General features: G+C 40.9%; 1 protein-coding gene across 1 annotated transcript in view; it reads right to left on the bottom strand.

Moving 5' to 3' along the window:
* Positions 1–22,720, bottom strand: part of fer1l6 (fer-1 like family member 6) — a gene marked incomplete at its 5' end in the record, with an annotated part of 129,348 nt that overhangs the window by 26,618 nt on the left and 80,010 nt on the right. Inside the window, 7 exons of the mRNA XM_072569593.1 lie at positions 1,101–1,255; positions 4,354–4,524; positions 6,587–6,714; positions 9,020–9,139; positions 14,769–14,900; positions 16,264–16,346; positions 18,649–18,700. Coding sequence (XP_072425694.1) covers positions 1,101–1,255; positions 4,354–4,524; positions 6,587–6,714; positions 9,020–9,139; positions 14,769–14,900; positions 16,264–16,346; positions 18,649–18,700 — 841 coding nt within the window. The remainder of the gene's footprint in view (positions 1–1,100; positions 1,256–4,353; positions 4,525–6,586; positions 6,715–9,019; positions 9,140–14,768; positions 14,901–16,263; positions 16,347–18,648; positions 18,701–22,720) is intronic.

Genomic DNA, 22,720 nt, shown 5'->3' with positions numbered 1-22,720 from the left:
TTAATGAAGAAGGATTACCAATAAGCTTTAAAAGAAAGCAATTCACATCTTACACGAAAGTATAATCTCTGCTTCACATGAGGATGACACCAAAGCTAACATGTTTAATTATTCAAAAGAATACTATACGAGATCCTCACACTCGCTTTTTCGGTTATATAACTGTACAGAGAAAATACATTGAGGTAGAGCGAACTGTGAAGATTTCCTTCCCTCAAGCACATTAGTGAACCGATAGGATCTTTACTTCATTGAGCAGATTTATTCCAGATTTCAGAATTAAACTTCACCATTTACCATGGTGTGATTTGAAGCCATATCGCCAGAATATTAACCTGGGGTTCTAGATTACTAGTCCAGTGAAATTATCATTATGCCAGAATCTCTCCTTTACTCCTTACCCTGCAGAATTTTGAATATATAGTAGTTTATTATAAAAATTATTATAAAATCATACTATGAAATCATAAGGGACATGGATAGGGTGAAATAGCTATGGTGGGGGATGTCCAAAACTAGAGAGTATAGGTTTAAGGTGAGAGGGGAAAGATTTAAAAAGGACCTGAGGGGAAAACTTTTCACACAGAGGATGGTGCATATATGGAACGAGCTGCCAGAAGAAGTGGTGGAGGCTGGTACAATTACAACATTTAAAAGGCACTTGGATGGGTATATGAATAGGAAGGGTTTAGAGGAATATGGGCCAAATGGTAGCAAAAGGGACTAGATCAGACTGGGATGTCTGGTCTCAGTGGACATGTTGGATTGAAGGGTCTGTTTCTGTGCGGTATGACTATATGACTTGATGTTTCACAGACATATCAGTTTAATAATAACTGTAATAGGTTTGTTAAATAAACTTTTACTCTTTTGTGTATGAAGGCACTAATTTGCAGTTAAGAATCCCATAATTAGCTTTGTAATTATGGTGAATATGCTGGAGGGATCAGGAAAAAGTGAGATTCCACATTCAACATCAATCTCAAAACCTGCTATGCAACCACCACTTATAATGTTGAGAAGGGAAAATGTTACAATTCCGAAGTTTTTGTAATATCTCTGTATTCCAGGTTTTTATTAACATAAATATTGATATTCACCGTCTTCCATAAAGATGGTTTTTCCCGCAAAGATTTTGCGTTCCACCTCTATCTCTCCCGATCTGAAGTAGGGTCCACGGAGATGGTTTTCCTTACACATTCTGTTTAAGATTTCGGTTGGTTTCATTGCATCACGCCAGGCATTGTAACCTTCTCTGCAATTATTATAGATTGTAATTAAAATATCCTTAGACATGTTTTTTTGTCAGACTGATTAAATTATGTCAGCTTTGAAATATACTGGTAGTTGAGAGCTCAAAACAAACAAGAGTAAAAATAAGGGACATCCTCCTCAGGGGAAAAGCATTCTAAAGACTAATAAACTACAGACAAGAAATTTCTCCTCCATCCTCATCTCCAACCTAAATAAGAGACCCCTTATTATTTATTTTTATTACTTCATGGAACGTGGGCATCATTGGATGAAGCAGCCTTCTCAAAGGCAGCTAGAGATAGACAAGGAATGATGAGCAGGCCAGCAATGCCCACATCCCATGAACGAATAAACAAACATTGTGACGTCTATTCCTAAATTCCCTTCATGACAGGAAGAAGTGTCTTAGTATCTAATCCGTCAAGTTCCCTCAGGACTAACAGTCAAAATACACAGGGCTGGCAGGTACATGTGCCCCTGAAAAGCCCTAAAATGCCTGTAAAAATTCAGTCGCTGAGGTGATCAATCAGACAAAACACGTGGGCGAGGTAAAATCAGTGAAGAACTGTTTCCCCAAACACAGATTCTGTTCAGTTCCATCACTGACAAATCCCCTCTCCCAAGCTTGCTGCTCTTCCAGATACAGAAGCAGTGAAAAGCAGTAAGACTGGGAAATGTGACTGGTGGAACTGAACTCCACTAAGGCCGATCTAGGTTGCAACCAGCTTGGGTTACTGTGTTTCAGTGTCAGTTGAGAGGTGTGGAGACAGGAGGAGTGGGGAGAGGAGCACTGAGATTGATCTACTAATGATTGGGTAGGTATCATGGCCTTTATGCATCATATAATTTTATCCATTATTGACCAAGTTTAATGGAGTTGAGAATAATATTATTAATAATCATGCTTAATATTCAACATGCTGAGAGGTGATGGCACACAGGAGCATTTTCTCTTGTGGGTAGCTGAGAGCTTACATATTTTTAATGCGTAAAAGCAAATAATAATTTGAAAATTGCTTCTCTAGATAACAGTGAACACCCTGCATTAAACTTCCATGAAGCTTTTCAGAAAGCTATTTGCAAATTGTAATTTTTCCAGTAAGGAAGAATTACTCCTGGAAAATCAATATTAATGTTGCACCATTGTTAAATCAGGTATGCATTTAGCTATTCCTTTTTGTGAATGTGTAAAAATTATGAACATTAAAGATTTATTTACAATAAATACATTTTAAAAATCCTCTTGTAAGTTCCAAATTAGATTTGACCAAATACATATGTGTGTATGCAATCTTTAATATTTGCACAATCTATCTAAGGAAGGAACCCAAAACTAAACCACAATGCATATGATAATATTACTACTTGAGCCCATTACCTAATAAAGGAATTAACGAGCATGAAAAGGAGCCCCAAAAATCAAAAAGTGTCAGTCAGGAAAATCTCAAATAGCCCTAAAAAAACTGACTCTCGCTCAGAATATTACATGTTCCAAAATGATCATTCCTTATTCATCTAAGTTCCAATGAATATAGGCCAAACCTGCTAATCTTTTCCGCATAAACCAATCTCTTCATTCCAGGAAACAGCCTTGTGACCATTTTCTGATCCCTCTAATTAATCCTCAAGTGGATCTGTCTAAAATAGCTAAAACTGTACACAGTTCTCCAAATGGTATCTGAAAAATGGCTGGTACAATTGTAGCAAGACCTCACATTTTTATACTCCAACTTCCTTATAATAAGGTTCAATATTCCATTTTCCTTACTAGTTACTTGCTGAATCAGCATACTAACATAGGGGATTCACTTACGAGAACACCAGGTGCCTTTATACTTCAGCATTCTGTGTTCTCTGTCCATGTAAGTGATATTCTGATTTTCTATTCTTCCTGCCAAACTGAATAATCTCATACATTATACTTTTCTGCCATATTTTGTCCACTCACTGAACACATCAATGTTTCTCTGTAGATTCTTTGTATCTGCCTCACAATGTGCCTTCCTACTTATCTTTGTATCATAAGGAGATTTGACTACAATACTCTTTGTTTCTTTGACCAGGTCATTAATATAGATTGTAAACTGTCAAGGTCACCTCATTTCACTGGTTCTGGTTTGCCAACCTGAAAATGATCAAATGATTCGCTGTTTCTTGTTAGTTTGTCAACTATCTATTTGTACTAACATGTCATTCACTTCACCATGAGTTACTGCTGTGTGCAGTAACTCTGATGTGAAACTGTATCAAATTCCTTTTGGAAATGCAAATACATTACATCTAATAGCCCCACATCCACCCTGCTTGTTACATCTTCAAAGAACTCTTGACATATTTGCACATTTGCTAAACATGAGTTTGGACTCACATATAGCCCAAATGTGTTCAGGATGATAGACTCCCTGTCCTAATTGCCATAAATGAATCAGGTGGGTCCAATACTTTGATGGTCACCATTATGTTTTATTTTCCATATTTGTTTTATATACTGAATTTAAATTCCCATACTGCCACATTGAGATTTGAACTTATCATTATCTTACCAAGAACTATATCATTATTCCCAGCACTACTAGATCAGTAACATAATAATTAATCCCTAACTTACTGGAACGTGTATCCATTGAGCCAAATAAAGTCTTTCTATAAGCCAGTATTAGCAGTCCAGTGAGATCAATCTCTCCAATTTCCCTCTCTAAGGCAGCTTAAAGAGAACCTGCATCATAAATCTGTTTCCTTCTAAAGAGATTTTTTATCATTGTATTCCCAACAGTTTGCAAATCAGTGGGTGATTTTACACCACATAATTAAATAGCGAGCCATAGATCACAAAGTCATTTGGCTCTACAGAAGAGAAACAATTGGTTATTAGCCTGAGGGATACCACTTCACATCAAATATGAGGCAAGGCAAGAGGCAACTTCCATGAACTATCACAGCCACACTGGCATCGTTCTTCATTAATGCTAGGCATTCAGCCAACTGAGCAAACCCACCCGCACATTTACAGCAAACTAATCCTTCTCTCTCAGTCGTGTGCAGTATTACAGGCACATCTGCCCTTTCTGTCCAGTAGATTGAGATGTAACCCATCCTTACATTTCATATTCATACGGTAGTCCACAGGTAGCTCTGTACTTGCTGTAAAAGCGGTTCTCCAGATCAATTTTAGTTGATCCAATCAAATCATCTGTCCCAACCAAATCAAAATCATAGATTGTTATCGTGAGCAGAGATTCCATTGGGAATGTCGCCTCAATCTCATAAGATCTGTCAGACGAAGGAAAGGATTATTGTACAAGAGATAATTTTTTTCCTAATAACAGATGAAGACTGAATAATTTTAACAATAAAGCCTAAGAAATTAGAGCTCCAGATTTTGCAAAATTGATGTGATAAAGTAATACTTTTGTCTTGACTTTTTAATGAAATATTGAATTTTCAAGGACTCTATCTCAAGTAGATTTAATTGGAATAAATAAAACAGGGCCATTGTAAATTTTGAAAGTTTTATTTTTAAGATAAGAGGCAAGTAAAACAAATATTCATAGCAAAGAACCTATGGTTCCCCCCAGAGTTCAAAGAATGTTCTTGGAGTCAAATGATTCTAACTCACTGTCTAGTATAAGGATCACACAGAGTTGTCGAATTGTGTAGCTCTTGAAATACAATTACAGTAGAAATGAATGGGTCATATTAGAAATTGACTGTTTTAATTCAAAGGCATTTCAACATATCATCTGACTAAATGTAAGAGCTGATTTTTTGCAGCATGTGCAGAACCTACTTTTAAATTCCTTCTTAAAAATCAGCTTTGAAACCAAAGTGTTCTTCTACAATATATTTCCTTTATTAATTGAAGCAAATTTGGTGTCTCATTAACATCCTTCTCAGTCAATAACAAGCTCAAGAGCTGGGAGTTTGTAAGTGCACATATTTGAATGCACAAGCATAGGGAATGGCAGAACAACAGTGACCTTTTTTCATTTATTCATTTGTGGGATATGGGCATTGCTGGCTGGCCAGCATTTATTGCCTGTCCCTAGTTACTCTGCTGAGTGTTCAGATGCTATCGGGCCTGTGCCACCCAGCAGGCTCAAAGCGGGCTACAATTTTTCAGAGCTGGTGGCCCCACTGGAAGGGGTAGGGACAACTCACCTCTACAGCTTTGGGAAGCCACAACCTGATTTTATAGCTTTCAGGTTCTTATTTGTGTAAAGGCATGGCTTCCAGTTCTAACTGGGAGGATGTGCCACGTTCAAGAGACACCAGCTCTCACTGAGATAACCTGCAGTTCACCATTTCCAGCACTGCTCCTACCTTGACACCACCACATCAGATAAAATAACAGCAGATAAAATATCAGCGGTGGCAAGAGGAGGTTCTTAAGCAGCCAGGCAATAACTCACCTCTTGACTCCCCAAAGCCTGTCCACCATCTACAAGGTCCAGATTAGAGTGGTGCTGGAAAAGCACAGCAGGTCAGGCAGCATCTGAGGAACAGGAAAATCGATGTTTCGGGCAAAAGCCCTTCATTAGGAATGCATTCCTGATGAAGGGCTTTTGCCCACAACGTTGATTTTCCTGCTTCTCAGATGCTGCCTGACCAACTGTGCTGTTCCAGAACCACTCTAATCTGGACTCTGATCTCTAACATCTGCAGTCCTCACTTTCACCACCATCTACAAGGAACAAGTCAGGAGTGTGATGTAATACTCTCTACTTGTCTGGATGAGTGCAGCTCCAACAACACTTAAAAAGCTTGACACCATCCAGGACAAAGCAGCCCTCTTGACTGGCACTGCATCCCCAAGCATCTACTTTCTCCAAAACCGATGCTCAGACGTAGCAGTGTGTACTGTCTAGAAAATGCACTGCAGAAATTCACCAAAGATTCTCGGATAGCATCTTCCAAACCCACAATTTCCAATTCAATCTAAAAAGCCATGCATTGGATATTTCATAGCCTCAACTGATTTATGCATCAGCATAAAACCATCATCGGTAAAATACCAGAGGAGATTGGGTAGGCAATAGCCTCCTGAACCCCATCATCATACCCAATTTCACATTTTTGCCTCCTCATTCTCTCCTCCAAACTGGCTATTAGATGCATGTGAAATTATAACAGCAAAATTTAACATTTCACTGCCATTTACACTCATTTGTAAGTTGTAATACTAAATCTGCTTTGGTGTAGTTATCTCTTGTATGGCTCAGCATACAAAGCTGTCTTGAGCCTCTAGTCTGCACCTTATCCAATTATTTATAACATTGGAACATTTACAGACTAGATCAGACATTAACACACATGCGAGCAGTCATCTTCTGACCTTCCAAACAGTGGATTAAGTTGTTTGGGGATGTAATTATCACGATCCTTAATTTCAGTCTTTCCAAGTTGCAGAACAATGTAAGGATCAGCCTTTCCATCAGGGTCAGCAGGGTAGAGATTACTTGCCTGATACAGGATGAAGAAATAAAAGAAACACTTGATTACTGAGATATTTATATATCGATATGTTTATTTTAATATGCAACTTTGTACTAATGATGTGGAATGATGACTTCTCCAGGCCAGGAGCTGCAAAAGAAGTGATTAGGTTGTAAGTTTGCTCGCTGAGCTGGTAGATGTGTCCTCAGACATTTTATCACCATGCTAGGTAACATCATCAGTGAGTCTCCCCTGAAACGCTGGTGTTCTGTCTCACTTGTTACTTATGTTGTGGTTGGTGATATCACTTCCGGTTCTTTTTCTGAGTGGTCCAAATCGATACGTTTGTTAATGGAGTACTGCTTTGAATGCCAGGCTTCTCGGAATTCCTTTGCGTGTCTTTGTTTAGCCTGTCCCAGGGTAAATGTATTGTCCCAGTCCCTCTTCATCTGTGTGTATAGATACCAGTGATAGTTGGTCACGTATTTTCATGGTTACTTGGTACTCATGTATCCTGGTGGCTAGTTTCCTGCCCTTCTGTCCTGTAATGTTTGTTGCAGTCCTTGCAAGGTTGCTCATTCTGCTGGTTGTTGGCACAGGGTCCTTTAGATTCATCTGGAGCTGTTTCAGTGTGGTTGAAGATTTGGGCTACCATGATGCCTCAGGGTCAGAGTAGTCTGGTCGTCATCTCTGAAATGTCTAATGTATGGCAGGGTGGCTAGAGTCTCTGGGTGTGTTGTGTCTTCTTGTTTAGGTCTGTTGTGTACAAATTGGCTGACTGCACTTCTTGGGTACCTGTTGTTCTTGAATACGTTGTATAGGTGTTTTTCCTCGGCTTTTTGTAGTTCCTGGGTGTTGCAGTGTGTTGTGGTTCATTTACATAATGTCCTGATGCAGCTCAGTTTGTGGGTGTTGGGATGATTGCTCCTGTAGTTGAGTATCTGGTCAGTGTGTGTGGCTTTCATGTAGACGCTGGTCTGCAGCTCTCCATTGGCTTTTCATCCTACTGTGACATCTAGGAAGGGGAGTCTGTTGTTGTTCTCTTCCTCTTTGGTGAACTTTATACCGGCAAGGATATTGTCTATGTGTTTGCGGGTTTCTTCTAATTTATTGCGTTTTGTGATGACAAAGGTGTCATCCACATAGCGGACCCAAAGCTTGGGCTGGATCGTGGGAATGGCTGTTTGTTCTAACCTTTGCATAACTGCTTCTGTGAAGAGTCCTGATACTGGTGATCCCATTGGCAACCCATTGATTTGTTTGTAGATCTTGTTGTTGAAGGTGAAGTGGGTTGTGAGCCATAGGTCTACTATTTTGAGGAGTTGGTGCTGTCAGGTGTTGTGTCCTTGGTACGTCTAGTAGTGTGGCCAGTGTTTCTTTGGCTTGATCACAACTGCCACCCTGCCATATATTAAAGACATCTCAGAGATGATGACCAGTCTACTCCGGACCTTCAGCAGCATGGTAGCTCACAAACCTACCACCACACCAAAACAGCTCCTGATGAATCTAAATAACGCTGTACCAACAACTAGCAGAATGAGCATCATACAAAATACCCTGCAAGGACTGCAACAAACATTACATTGGACAGACGGGGAGGAAACTAGCCACCAGGATGCATGAGTATCAACTAGCCACCAAAAGACATGACCAACTATCACTAGAATCCAGACGCACAGATGAATAGGTACATCAGTTCGACTGGGACAATAAATCCATCCTGGGACAGGCTAAACAAAGACACGCATGGGAATTCCTAGAGGCCTGGCATTCAAACCAGAACTCCATTAACAAACATATCGATTTAGATCCCTCAGAAAAAGAACAGGAAGTGATATCATCAACCACAAAGTACCAAGACACACAAATAGCAAGCAGGACAGAACACCAGCACTTCATTGGAGGCTCACCGATGATGTTACTTAGCATGGTGATGAAACATCTAAAAACAAATCTACCAGCACAGTAAGCAACTTACTACCTGATCCATAATCCAGGCTACAAATCTTCTCCAAAATCGCAAGAGAAGTGATTACTTGACTAAAGTATAAATGAATAGATTAGTTAAAATATAAAAACACATATTGATCTGTTTTACCATGTTAATATGGGGGTCTGCAGAAATAAAGAGAGTGGTCTTTGTTACTGGTGCAATTCTCAATCAGACCTGGGAACAAATATGAGATAGCCTTTTAGGTGTGGACCTCAGCTGTTCCTAACATTAACACGTTTTAGGTTTTTATTGTACGTTTTTTTCAAATAATTTTCATCAAAAGCTGAAGAATTAGGACTAATATTCAAAGCTGAGTGAAATGTCAATGTCACTTACTGCTACAATGTAGACTCTAATTAAAACTTTGACAGGGATGTTTGATGGCATGCCATGTAAAATTTTACATTGTCCATCTGTATCATAATCGTTAATACATTTCCACACCTGGAATGATCCCTGAAAATAGACAAGAGAAGGGAATGCTGTTGAGAATATAAGAACATCAGAGTTAAGAGCAGACATTGGCAATTCAGCACATTGAATCTGCTCCGTCCTTTATACAATCATGGCTGATCTCATCTTGGGCTCAAGATAGCTCTTTAACCCATTTAAAAATCTATCTGTCAATCTCCTCCTTTGGCCTATTCCATGTTCCAATGTCCCATGGACTCTGGGTAGTCAATTCAACAGTTTCATGACCATTTGAGTGAAGTGATTCCTCCTCAACTCTAATGCATTTTATTTAAATGGGCATAAAGTAAAAAAATCACACAACATCAGGTTATAGTCCAACAGGTTATTTGGAAGCACTAGCTTTCGGAGTGCTGCTCCTTCATCAGATAGTTCCAAAACTTTTAACTTTGTCCACTCCAATCCAACACTGACTCCTCCACGTCATAAATTGCAATAGAAATGGAATGCTGATCTGCAGCAGAAATGGAGCTCCCAATAGTCCAGCATTTTGTCTTCCATTTAGCACTGTATTTCTGCAGCTGTTCAATTCTTCACCTCCACATTTACACTCTATCAACTCCTCGATTATAATCCTCATGTTCAATTCTCTCTATATCATTGGGCCTGCAATCCGATGAGTACTCTTAAGTTTCCCCAACAACCCAGTGTAGCTGCTTGAAAAATTAGCACAATTAAAGCAAAATACTTTTATCTGAAAGAAGAAAAGTCTCAGGAATACTTTTAAAATGAGCTATTGCGAATGCAGTGCCTGGCAGGTACCAATATAGATAGGCTGTGACTCCACAAAACAACGCAGCAGTTATCTGACGTACATTTGGCAGTTGAGAGTATGAGTCTAAAAGTATAGCGCTGGAAAAGCACAGTAGGTCAGGTAGCATCCGAGGAGCAGGAGAGTCAAAATTTCGGGCATATGCTGTTCATCGGGAATGTGGGGTGAGGAGGGGGCAAGTGAGGAAGGAAGCTGAGAGATAAACAGGAGGGTGGGGGTGGGTGTGGGGGTGAGGTAGCTGGGAAGGCGATAGGTGGATGCAGGTGGGGGGTGATGTTGATAGGTCAGTAGGGAGGGTGGAACAGATAGGTGGGAAAAAAGATGGACAGGTAAGACAGGTCAAGAGGGCGGTGCCAGGTTGGAGAGTTGGATCTGGGATGGGGAGATGGGGCATGGGGAGATTAGGAAACTAGTGAAGTCAATATTAATGACATGTGGTTGAAAGGTCCCAAGGTAGAAGATGAGGCATTCTTCCTCCAGTCATCGGGTGGCTTGGATTTGGCGGTGGAGGAGGCCCAGGACTTGCATGTCCTTGGCAGAGTGGGAGGGGGAGTTGAAGTGGCTAGCCACAGGGCAGTGGGGTTGTTGGGTGCACGTGTCCCAGAGATGTTCTCTGAAACATTCCACTATTTGGCATCCTGTCTCCCCAATTTAGAAGAGACCACATTGAGAGCAACTGACACAGTAGGTGAGGTGTTTGGATGTGCAGGAAAATCTCTGCTGGATATGAAAAGATTCTTTGGGGCCTAGGATGGAGGTGAGGGGGAAGGTGTAGATACAGGTTTTACACCTTTTGCAGCGGCAAGGGAAGGTGTTGGATGTGGATGGTGGGCTGGTGGGGTCATGGACCTAATGAGGGAGTCACAGAGGGAATGCATTCTGTGGAACACAGTTAGGTGTGGAGAGGGAAATATATAACTGGTGATGGATCTGATTGTAGGCAGCAGAAATGGTGGAGGATAATGTGTTATATCCGGAGATTAGTGGGGTGGAAGATGAGGACTAGGGGGGTTCTATCCTTGTTGCAGTTGGAGGGGTGAGGTTCAAGGGCAGAGGTGCAGGAAGTGGAAGAGATGCACTGGCAGGCATTGTTGACCACATGGGAGGGGAAATTGTCGTTTCAAGTATGAGGCCATCTGGGATGTCTTGGAGTGGAATTGCTCCTCCTGGGAATAGATACAGCAGAGGCGGAGGAATTGGGAGCAAGGGATTGCATTTTTACAGGAGAAGGGGTGGGAGGAGGTGCAGTCCAGGTAGCTGTGGGAGTTGGTGAGTTTGAAGTAGATGTCCGTGTTGAGTTGGTCGCCGGAAGTGGAGATGGAGAGTTCCAGGAAGGAGAGAGCAGTGTCTGAGATGGTCCGGGTGAACTTAAGGTCAGGGTAGGAGGTGTTAGTGAAGTTGATGAACTGTTCCACCTCCTCGTGGGAGCATGATCCAGTCAGCAAAGTAGCAGAGGAAAAAGGTGGGGATTGGTGCCAGTGTAACTGCAAAGATGAACTATTCCCCATATCCTACGAAGAGGCAGGCATAGCTGGGACCCATGCGGGTGCCCATGGTCTGAAGGAGTCTGATTCCACAGAGCAGCAAGTCTTATGAAATTATACTTCATGATGCCTTCATCAAATTAGATTTTATTTTATTCACTCGTGGGACATGGGCGTCGCTGGCTGAGTCAGGACTTATTGCCCATCGCTAGTTGACCTTGAGAAGGTGATCAAAAGTCGGTCATCGGAGGTAGATGTGGTGCCTATCAAATGGATGATGTCACGCTTCTTGAGTGTTGTTGGTACTACACTCATCCAAGCAAGTGGGGAATATTCCATGACACTCCTGAGTTGTGTCTTGCAGATGGTGGACAAGCTTTGAGGAGTCATGAGGTAAATTGCTCACTGCAATGACTCTGCCCTGCTCTGATGGCCATTATGTTTCTATGGAGAGTCTAGTTGTGTTTCTGGCTAGTAGTAACCCCCAAGATGTTGGTAATGGGGAATTCATGATGGTAACACCATTGAAAGTCAAGGGGCAGTGGTTAGATTGTCTCCTATTAGAGTTGGTGATTGCCCATTAATTATGTGGCGCAAATGTTCCTGATGATTAATGGTGATCTTTAGATCTCATAGTATTTGTAAATAAAAATAAAATATAATAAATAATGCTTTTTTATAACTACTGTAAGTGATGCTCAATTCTTACAACATTTCTCTGTTATATCTTGCTGTTAAAAAAGCAGTATATCATCCCCACCTCAGTGTAACTCAATGATTAGCCCCAGAGGCTGCAGGGTCCCCAAACAAAGATAAATTGTTCTTCAAGCTTGCGTGGTTTCTGTATTTGTTATTTAATAACTCCGCTGAACTAAAATGTATCTATCAAGATTTAAAATGAACAACTTTGAGCTACAGGGAGAGGTTGAATAGGCTGGGGCTGTTTTCCCTGGAGCGTCGAAGGCTGAGGGGTGACCTTATAGAGGTTTACAAAATTATGAGGGGCATGAATAGGATAAATAGACAAAGTCTTTTCCCTGGGGTGGGGGAGTCCAGAATTGGAGGACATAGGTTTAGGGTGAGAGGGGAAAGCTATAAAAGAGACCGAAAGGGCAACCTTTTCACACAGAGGGTGGTATGTGTATGGAATGAGCTGCCAGAGGAAGTGGTGGAGGCTGGTGCAATTGCAACATTTAAGAGGCATTTGGATGGGCATATGAATAGGAAGGGTTTGGAGGGATGGCAGGTGGGACTAGATTGGGATGGGATATCTGATCGGCATGGACAGGTTGGACCGAAGGGTCTGTTTCCATGCTGTTCATCTCTATGACTCTATGGCTCTAACTAAAGTTATAGGAGAGCTGCTATCACTGAACATTTATAAAAGTGTTTCACTTGCAACTTAATACACTACATGGTTCAATGCAGAGCCAATCCTCTAAGAGGTCCTATCTTCAGTTGAGTCATTGATAGAGTCAGAGGTGTACAGCACAGAAACAGACCCTTTGTTCCACCTTGTCCATGCTGACCAGATATCCTAAATTAATTTAGTCCCATTTGTCAGGAATTGGCCCATATCCCTCGAAACCCCTCCTATTCATATACCCATCCAGATGCCTTTCAAATGTTGCAATTGTACCAGTCTCCACCACTTCCTCTGACAGCACATTCCATACACGTGCCACCCTCTGCATGAAAAAAACCTATGCCCTCTCGTTTTGGATTCCCCTTCCTTGGGTCTTAGATTTCAGCAAAATTCTGTTGGAGTACTATTCTTTAGGGCTGAATTTTCACCCCAATATGGGGACAAGATTGCAAGGAGGCAGGCAGCTAAGATCACACCACCAGTAAGAGTGAGCTGTGTTGGTACCATCCCATCCCTGGGCTACTTTCCCAGTCAGGGTTGGCAGGAAGTTAATTGAATTACTTTGAAGGGCAATTATTGGAGACTGACAGGAATTTTCCATTTGTCTTCCCATAGGTGCGTGAGACAGCTACTCCCTCAGGCAGCTTTGCCACACTGATGTGCCCCAGCAATTTTTCAACACAAATTCATTAAAGGTGCTGATAAAGTGCCTCAGGATGGTGGCCCTCCCTGTCTCTGTTAGCTGGAGCAGCAGGTTGGAGCTTCGTTCAAGATAAATTGCATTCTACTAGCCCTCCTACTTTGAGAGTCTGGCAGTCTCCTCACTGGAGAGTGCCGTCTCTGACTATGCAGCCGTAATCACTGCCAGTTTTCCAAGCTTCTGCTTTAGTAGTGTTAACATCAGAGACTAATATCTATATTTGGCTGACATTAATGTAGACAGTACCAGCTAAAGCAGACAAGACAAGCTGAGATGGTTGCCTTGGTGATAACTTGTAAATGGAAATGATCTAAACTTGAATTTTTCCAGTGATAGGCTTGGGACTATTTTCTTGGCAGCTTGTTCCACTGTGGGATTGCCATTGGGAAATAGGGTCTGTTGGAAAGAAATGCTTTTAGTAGTTTGCGTGGAAGACTATTGCATGTTTGGCATTAGCAGAGAGCGCCAGGTACTTGATGCTGTTGGTTACCACTAGTCCAATCCATACTTTGGCAGTCTATCTTCCAATCCACTTCTGAAAATGGGGTCACTGCTCCCAACACATTTCAGGGTTGCGAGATTCCCATTTCACCCCATCATTGGGGTCTCAACCTAAAACTCAATCTTGCCACTGGTCTCAAAAACATGGGCTAGTGAGAGAGGTAAAAGACATAGAGATCTCTTGTTCCCAAAGCGATCTGTGTGATTACAGCCAAATCCTCATTTGCTAATGAATATTATGCATGATCAGTGAGGCCGGCTGTGATGGCGGATACACATGGACTGAGGACTGAACCGTTATGGTCTCAAAACGGTCTCCCCTACCTACTTAGCGTACATTGTAAATGCTGTAAGAACTGTCTCTCTCTGCAATCTCAACATGATCTTACTATGTTATATACTGATACTTGAAGCACTTTTGGTGATGATGTTTAGCCCATGATCTAATAGCTTGCTATAGTGCAGACATGGAGAATGATCGAATGTGGAAAGTAATGGAGGGCCATTAATAACTCTGGAACAGATGTCAAAGGCTTTTGGGACAGAGAATTCACAAGACAAAATATTTTTCTCAGAAGCAGAGAATAGATCCCTGACATTAAGATGGGAGGAAGATAACACCTATTTTGATCACAACATGGAAAAAACTAGATTCACTCCTCTTCCTCCTCCCCAAAATGTTTATTTCTCTACCAAGTATGCACACAGTTCTCTGTGTCTGACCATGTTGCATGAATCTCTGTACCTTAAAATCTATTACAAATTTTAAAAAATAAATGATTAAAACACACCTTAAATTTTCCAACAATTCTTTCATCATCTAGACTGGTGTCATCTTCATTTGCTTTACCACGAAAGAGATCAAATGTTTGCACCCAATCACTAAAGTGATCAAATTCTTCTTCCAATTCTTTATCATATACCTGATGGAAACAATTCATAAAAATGATAACTTCCGCTCCAATGATACAACCTGATTAATGTAATCTATACTTGGTAAATAGGATGCTTCAGGAGAACTAGCCAGAGAGGCGACCTCAAAATGAGCAGCAAAATATTAGGGAAGATTTGCAGACAGACAGTGTTCATAAGATCATGCCCAATTTGAATTCTACAATTTGCAGTCATACACCTGGGATACAACTTAGTATTTCATTGAAAGTCAATCAAATTATTTTAACCATATATATCTGATTGATAAGGCCCCTATTAGAATAATGCCTGTAACTTTGACTATCACTTCTATGGAAAGGGCATTGAGGAAATAGAGAAATTTCAGAGTGACGTGACGAATAAGATTCTGGAGGTTGAAGCATAGGTTATGAAGAATTTGGGTCTCCATAAATAAGTGCATTTACTGCACTGCTTGTGTAGGACTGCTTTCTCTCAATCCAACAAACATGACTCTTCGCAGACTCTATAATCATCAAAATCACAACCTCAGGCTATGGTCTCTCACCCAGCCAAAACTCACCTTCCACGATCTGCACCTGAACTCTACAATCTCTAACAGCACCCTCCAAACCCTACCCCACCAACCACATTTGCCGTCAGTCTATGATTTCCATCAAGATATCCTAATTTTACCAACTACCTTTTCCCCACCCACTCCCCCAAACCCCCAGCCTCTATCTACTCTACCCATATCCCAATCACCACCACCTCCAATCTTTACTATTTTCCTCCCAACCTCCACTCTCCTCCAAATCTCTGCCCTCTCCTTCATCCACACCAAATTGTGAAATATTCACCCATGACTGTTCAGTCCCTCCCTCCTCTCCTCTGCCATGTCCCTGTGTCACAGGATTTCAAACCCAGCAGGTGCTCAGCCTGAAGGGAAACCTGCAGAATAATTTTAAAATGTGTCCTATTGCTAATTTCATCACTTTGATGTTTCCTGTTTGCAAATACTCTCCTCCATATTGCTGTCCCCAACTTTCCCCACCACTCTCTCCACGTCCCTGAAGAAATATCAGAACCAAAATATAACATTGCTTGGACTAATGCAGTGTGACCCAGAGAATGCAAATCAAAAAGGAATAAATGACATCAGGTTTCTGGGTAAAAGCTATATTGTAGATTTCTGCAGTGATTAAATTGGACATCATGATATTTTACTGGGGGTGTTTTGTATTGTAAGTTTAACATATGATTTGTCTCCCTCTCCAGGAATTTGAATGGGCAGAATGAGGCTATACTAAGGATAAGTAGACATGGTCTTAAGAATAGACTTAATGGATGTATTTATATACTGAACCATGTGGGCCATACAGTTTATAATTTTACCTCAAAAGTTGCAATGTCAAGCTTTTGCGATGTTGTTCTTTCAACCATTCTAACTCTTTTTCTCTTCTCATCATCTTCATCATCTGAAGTGATGGCATCAAGCATTAGAAACAAAGGCAAGGAGATTTACATAAGCAGCCTCTATGCACAGAATCAAATTATGCATCACATCAAAAAGTGAAATAAGAAACAGCATTTAGTATTTGACTTTTTAAAGACCGGAATTATAAGAATATATAATAATTAAAAGCAATTATAAGTATCTGGGATATTAATTAAACTACTCCCATTTTGATGCATAGCATTTAAGATATTCAATTTAAAAACTAAGCAGGCATTCCATCTGCATGTTTATGAAGACAGGTCATAGAGTCATTGAGATATACAGCATAGGAACAGACCCTTCGGTCCAACTTGTCCATGCTGACCAGATATTCTAAATTAATCTAGTTACATTTGCCAGAATTTGGCCCATATTCTTTTAGCTCTCATTCCCCATTCCCTTCCACATTCCTGATGAAGGTCTTATGCCCAATATGCCTTCTCCTCGGATGCTGCCTGACCTGCAGTGCCACCCTTTTTGACTTTTCCTATTCACGTACCCATCCAGATGCCTTTTAAATGCTGTTATTGTACAAGCCTCCACCACTTCCTCTGTCTTCTCATTCCACACATGCTCCACCCTCTGCATGAAAAAGTTGCCCCTTAGGTCCCTTTTAAATCTTTCCCCTCTCACCGTAAACCTATGCCTTTTAGTTTTGGTCTCTGCTACCATGGGGAAAAGACCTTGACTATTTACCCTATCCATGTCCTTCATGATTTTATAAACTTCTATAAGGTCACGCTCAGCCTCCGACACTCCAGGGAACAAAACCCCAGCTTATTCAGCATGTCCCTATAGCTCAAATCCTCCAACCCTGGCAACATCCTTGTAAATTTATCTGAATCCTTTCAAGTTTCACAACATCTTTCCTACAGCAGGGAGACCAGATTAGACGCAGTCTTCTAAACATGGCCTAGTCCATGTCATGCACAGCTGCAACATGACCCCCAACTCCTATACTCAATACATTGACCAATAAAGGTAAACATACCAAACACCTTCTTCACCATCTTGTTTATGCTACAATTTGCCAACACAGAAAGTTTTACCACATTTTATATTTTGAAATTCTATAACCTAACAAATTCTAAAGGGCTCTGCAGGAAGAGGTGGAAAGTGAGACTAATTGGAAAATCCTTTGGAAGAGCTTGCATAGAGACAATGGGCAGAATGGTCCCTTTCTCAACTGTGAATATCGGTTTGAGCAGAATGTGAACTCATGCAACAGCCAGACAGATACAACATATTTCCAGTCTAATCATTCCAACTACAATTAATTTGGGATTTATTTTCTGAATGGATTGCTCAGACAACAACAATCACTGCTGGAGTGACGTGCAACTTCTGGTATTTAGAATTGAACTTAATTCTTTATGCTTACTCCTAGCTCCTGAAGCAGTGGCCCCAACCTCATTCCATCACAATTAACATTAATAAGATCAGAACTAGGTGTGTGAGAGAGTTCGCCCAGAAACTCCTGGTTGCTATGGCAACATGGACTTTTTTTTGCCAGTTGTAGTCTGAAACATAATTGTGCCGAAAGAGATCCAACATTCTTTCTATCGCATGGCTGATCAGGAATCTCTCTTATTCCCTCTCTCTGCATTGACAAGTGGATGGAAGCAACTACAGGTTGATACACAACCACCTCTTTGGCCTTGTTTTGAATGCATGTTCCTTGGCCGTTAAGTCCTAGAGTGACACTTACAATATGACTGACAGTGTACTAAATATATTATAGTTACAATCTCTTCCTTAGAACCAAAGACGTTGAGCAATTATTTTAAATTTATTTTTAATCAACCTATTCAGACATGGTTTGACACACCTCCATGGTAGGTTGGATTTGAACCTCTACCTTCTCGCCCAGTGGTTGGCATACTACTGCTTTGTTATGAGATCCTCAGTATTTATTTTATGTAACCATACCCCAGATATTATGGGGTAAATTTTATGAGGGTCTGTGGCCAATGCAGTTTAGAGTATCAGGCACAGAGTCCCACAGTCCCTTTGGGGCATTTCCACTGTTCTGATGATAAAAACAAATAACTAGGAAATCAAATGCAGCAAATTAGGCACATTGTTCTCGGCAGCCAATTTTGAGGTGAACATGCTTCTATCAGTGATGAAAGTCCTTCAGTTACGTATATCATACAATCATTTGTTTTGCCTTTTGTTAGACAATGGGTGCTTTAATAGCATTAGATAATTTGAACATTGAATTATATTGTAGAAGATTGTCCATCAATAACACATTTTATTACTTTGCAGGGTTCACTTACCATTTTTGTATCCTTCAACATGCAGATTGCTACTTGTATCTTTCAGTTTTGCCTTGTTAGAAACACAACATTAGTGAGTAGACAAGCACTTAACTTACAAATGTTGTAAATGATATGTGTAGTAGCTTTACTAGTAAAGGTTATTGTCAAGTTAATGTGAGCATTCTAAGAAATGATGAGCAATGACATCAGAGGATTTCTCTGAATTTAATTCCTTGCTGTGGGAATCTAAGTCTGCATTGTGTATCTTCTAATGCACTACAATGTTAATATGCATGGAAAATGTAGATCAAAAGTAAGAAATAGTATAAGTGTTCAGAATAAACCATTGTTTGCTGTAGGCTAGTTTGAACCATAAAGCATGGTATCTGAATTGTGTAGTGGTCTGTGAACTCAGTAATAAAGAATTGCACAATTGGAATAGTATGATTTGACCAGGAGTACTCACGTTGAATTGTGTAACTTGAGGTCATTAAAGACGAACATCTGATTTGGGGTTGTTATGTTTGATATTCATATTCGAGAAACAAAATAAAATAGAGCAAAAAAAAGTTCAACACCTAACATCGAGGCTAGCTGTGTCTTTTGTATGGATCAAACTTCAGAACACATATGGACAAATCAAACTTCCACGATGTGTCTCTTAAAAGTAAAATGCTAAAGCTAAATAACTGACTGTTGTCAATGGCTGTCAGTGTCAGCTGGGTTCAAGCAATAGTGTGCTGTGAAGGTCTCAGTTGAAGAACTACTTATGTGCACCCCAGTGTGGCAGATAAAAGACTCTCTCGCTCTGGATGCTAGAAGCCATACAGTTCATGGACAGACTAGCTCAGTCAGTGGAGGCTGAGATGGCATCATAACCATAAGATCCTGTGGTCTGGCTATCTGAAATCTTTTTCAGGAGTCCAGAAGACCTAAAGAGGGAATAAATAGAACTTACTTGGTAACAGCCCCACAAGCTGGCCCATAGCTCAGGCAGCTCACTCTGAAGCTAAAGCAGAGTCCTTGAATGATACTATTTTTAAAAATGAGGTGCTGATGAGTAAATGAAGAACCGCTCACAGAAAAGACCTGCAAATGAGGAGTACACAGTGGTCCTCGAGGCAATGGGTCCGCAGCAGTACCTTACTGAGATATTGTGACTAGCTCATGAGATTCCAATGTCTGGACTTGTCAGTATCTGTAAAACCGAAGTCCGCATTAGCCTGAAGACTCTATGCTATGGCCTGTTTCATTGCCACCGACCTCGAGGACAAGGATAGCAACAAGGGCAACTGGAAGGGGATTTGTATAAGACCCATATTGAATCCCTTAGTACCACACTAACCAATACTGAAATATTATCAAACTTAGAGTCCTTATTCACTTATATAGATGTGGAACATTGGGCAGACTTAACAAAGCATAAGCTATCACAAGGTAACATCCCTTAGGCTGGACCCAGCCGATGTTTGCGAAGTGAGTAAATACATGCTGTACTACCAACTAATAGAGACCAGTAGCATAACTGAAGCTCTCCAGCTGTGATAGTGCCCAAAACAGATGGCTCCACAAGGCTCTGCATTGATTATTAAAAAGTTTATAAAGTGTCCAGAACTGCCCTAGAGCCAATACCCAGGCTGGAAGAGTGCGTACATGGGATAGGTAAGGCAGCCCACATTACCAAGGTAGATTTGTTCAAGGGGTACTGGTATGTTCCCTAGATGGCACATGAAGGAAAGCTCAGTCTTCATAACTCTAGGCAGGTTATATCAATGTCAAGTCATACCAGATGGACACCAAAATTCCCCAACCAACTTTCAAAGGCTGATGAAGCAGAAAATGTCAGGTTTATCTAATTGCACTGTGTACCTAGACAACCTCCTAATATACTACAACACCTGGGAAATGCACTTAGAATCATAGAGTCATAGAGATGTACAACATGGAAACAGACCCTTCGGTCCAAACCGTCCATGCTGAGCAGATATCCCAACTCAATCTCGTCCCACCTGCCAGCAACCGGCCCATATCCCTCAAGCCCTTCCTATTCATTTAGCCATCCAAATGCCTTTTAAATGTTGCAATTGTACCACCCTCCACCACTTCCTCTGGCACCTCATTCAATACACGTACCACCCTCTGTGTAAAAAAAGTTGCCCCTTAGGTCTCTTTTATGTCTTTCCCCTCTCACCCTAAACCTATGCCCTCTAGAGACATAGAGTCATAGAGATGTACATCATGGAAACAGACCCTGCGGTCCAACCTGTCCATGCCGACCAGATATCCCAACCCAATCTAGTCCCACCTGCCAGCACCCGGCCCAAACCCTTCCTATTCCTATACCCATCTAAATGCCTCTTAAATGTTGCAATTGTACCAGCCTCCACCACATTCTCTGGCAGCTCATTCCATAACGTACCACCCTCTGTGTGAAAAAGTTGCCGCTTAGGTCTCTTTTATATCTTTTCCCTCTCACCCTAAACCTATGCCCTCTAGTTCTAGACTCCCCAACCCCAAGGAAAAGACTTTGTCTATTCATCCTATCTATGGCCCTCATAATTTTGCAAACCTCTATAAGGTCACCCCTCAGCCTCTGACGCTCCAGGGAAAACATCCCCAGACTGTTCAGCCTCTCCCTTTAGCTCAAATCCTCCTGGCAACATCCTTGTAAACCTTTTCTGAACCCTTTCAAGTTTCACAACATCTTTCCGATAGGAAGGAGACCAGTATTGCATGCAATATTCCAACAGTGGCCTAACCAATGTCCTGTAGAGCCACGACATAACCTCCCAACTCCTGTACTCAATACTCTGACCAATAAAGGAAAGCATACCAAACGCCTTCTTCACTATCCTATCCACCTGCTACTTCACTTTCAAGAAGCTATGAACCTGCACTCCAAGGTCTCTTTGTTTAGCAACACTCTTTGGGACCTTACCATTAGGTTTATAAGTCCTGCTAAGATTTGCTTTCCCAAAATGCAGCACCTCTCAGTTATCTGAATTAAACTCCATCTGCCACTTCTCGGCCCATTGGCCCATCTGATCAAGATCCTGTTGTAATCTGAGGTAACCTTCTTTGCTATCCACTACACCTCCAAGCCTTTTTCTACAAAACAGTCAACTGACCTGGTGGACATTTTCACAAGTGCAAGCTCATGAAAGCCCAAGTGATCTATCCAGGATCATAATGGGTCAAGGATAAGTATTGTCCACTTCTGCAAAGGTAGCACAGATCTCTATTCCCATAATAAAATGGGAAGCTGTGAGATTCCAGGAAATGTGTGGGTTCTATTAAACATTTATCCCAAACATTCAGCACAGTGGCCACAAAGCTGACAGACCTAATCCAGAAAAAATAGGTAGTATGAACTGACAAGTGTCAAAATGCTTTTGAGAGGCTGAAGGCCATTTTAATAAGTGAGCCTGTACTTGCAGCTCTAAGCTGCTACTGATCCAAGTGATATCTGGGATAGGAGCTGTCTCTGTCAGGGAGATGAATATGAAATGGAGATACTAATCAGGTACCTGTCTAGAAACTAAACAATCATCAGAGATGGTATTCTGTCAAAGGAGAAGGAAACCGTTTGTATATTATGATCTCTCAATTACTTTTAAGATATTTATTCAAAATGGTTACAAAGAGACCACAGTCTCTACTGACCACTATGTGTTACTATTTATGGAGAAGTTTAAGACCCAGAATGCCTGTTTATTCCATTGGTGTCAGTTCAATCAATTACACCAGTTAAAATTTACCTACATTGCTGGGAAATCAGATGCCCTGATCAAATCTTAAAGAACTGAAAAGGTAATATAGACTAAAGCTAAGAGAATCAACTTATTCACATTTTACATATTTAATTCTTTTTCATCCTTTGTAATGAAATGAGAATGGATCTCGTTTCATTTATCATGTGAGGGAAATGTCATGACCACGGATCACCTATGGACATATTGAACTTTTAATGTCAATGTTCTAAAATATTTTTTAAAGAGTCAAACAAATGCCTACAGATATATATGCAGTGGCTGTCTGGAGAGAGATACCCTGGAATGTCACACCTGATGAACTGTCAAGAAAGCTTTAA

The sequence above is a fragment of the Chiloscyllium punctatum genome, chromosome 5, assembly GCF_047496795.1.
Source record: "Chiloscyllium punctatum isolate Juve2018m chromosome 5, sChiPun1.3, whole genome shotgun sequence".
NCBI classification, from domain to species: domain Eukaryota; kingdom Metazoa; phylum Chordata; class Chondrichthyes; order Orectolobiformes; family Hemiscylliidae; genus Chiloscyllium; species Chiloscyllium punctatum.
This window is presented reverse-complemented; position numbering and strand designations above follow the sequence as displayed.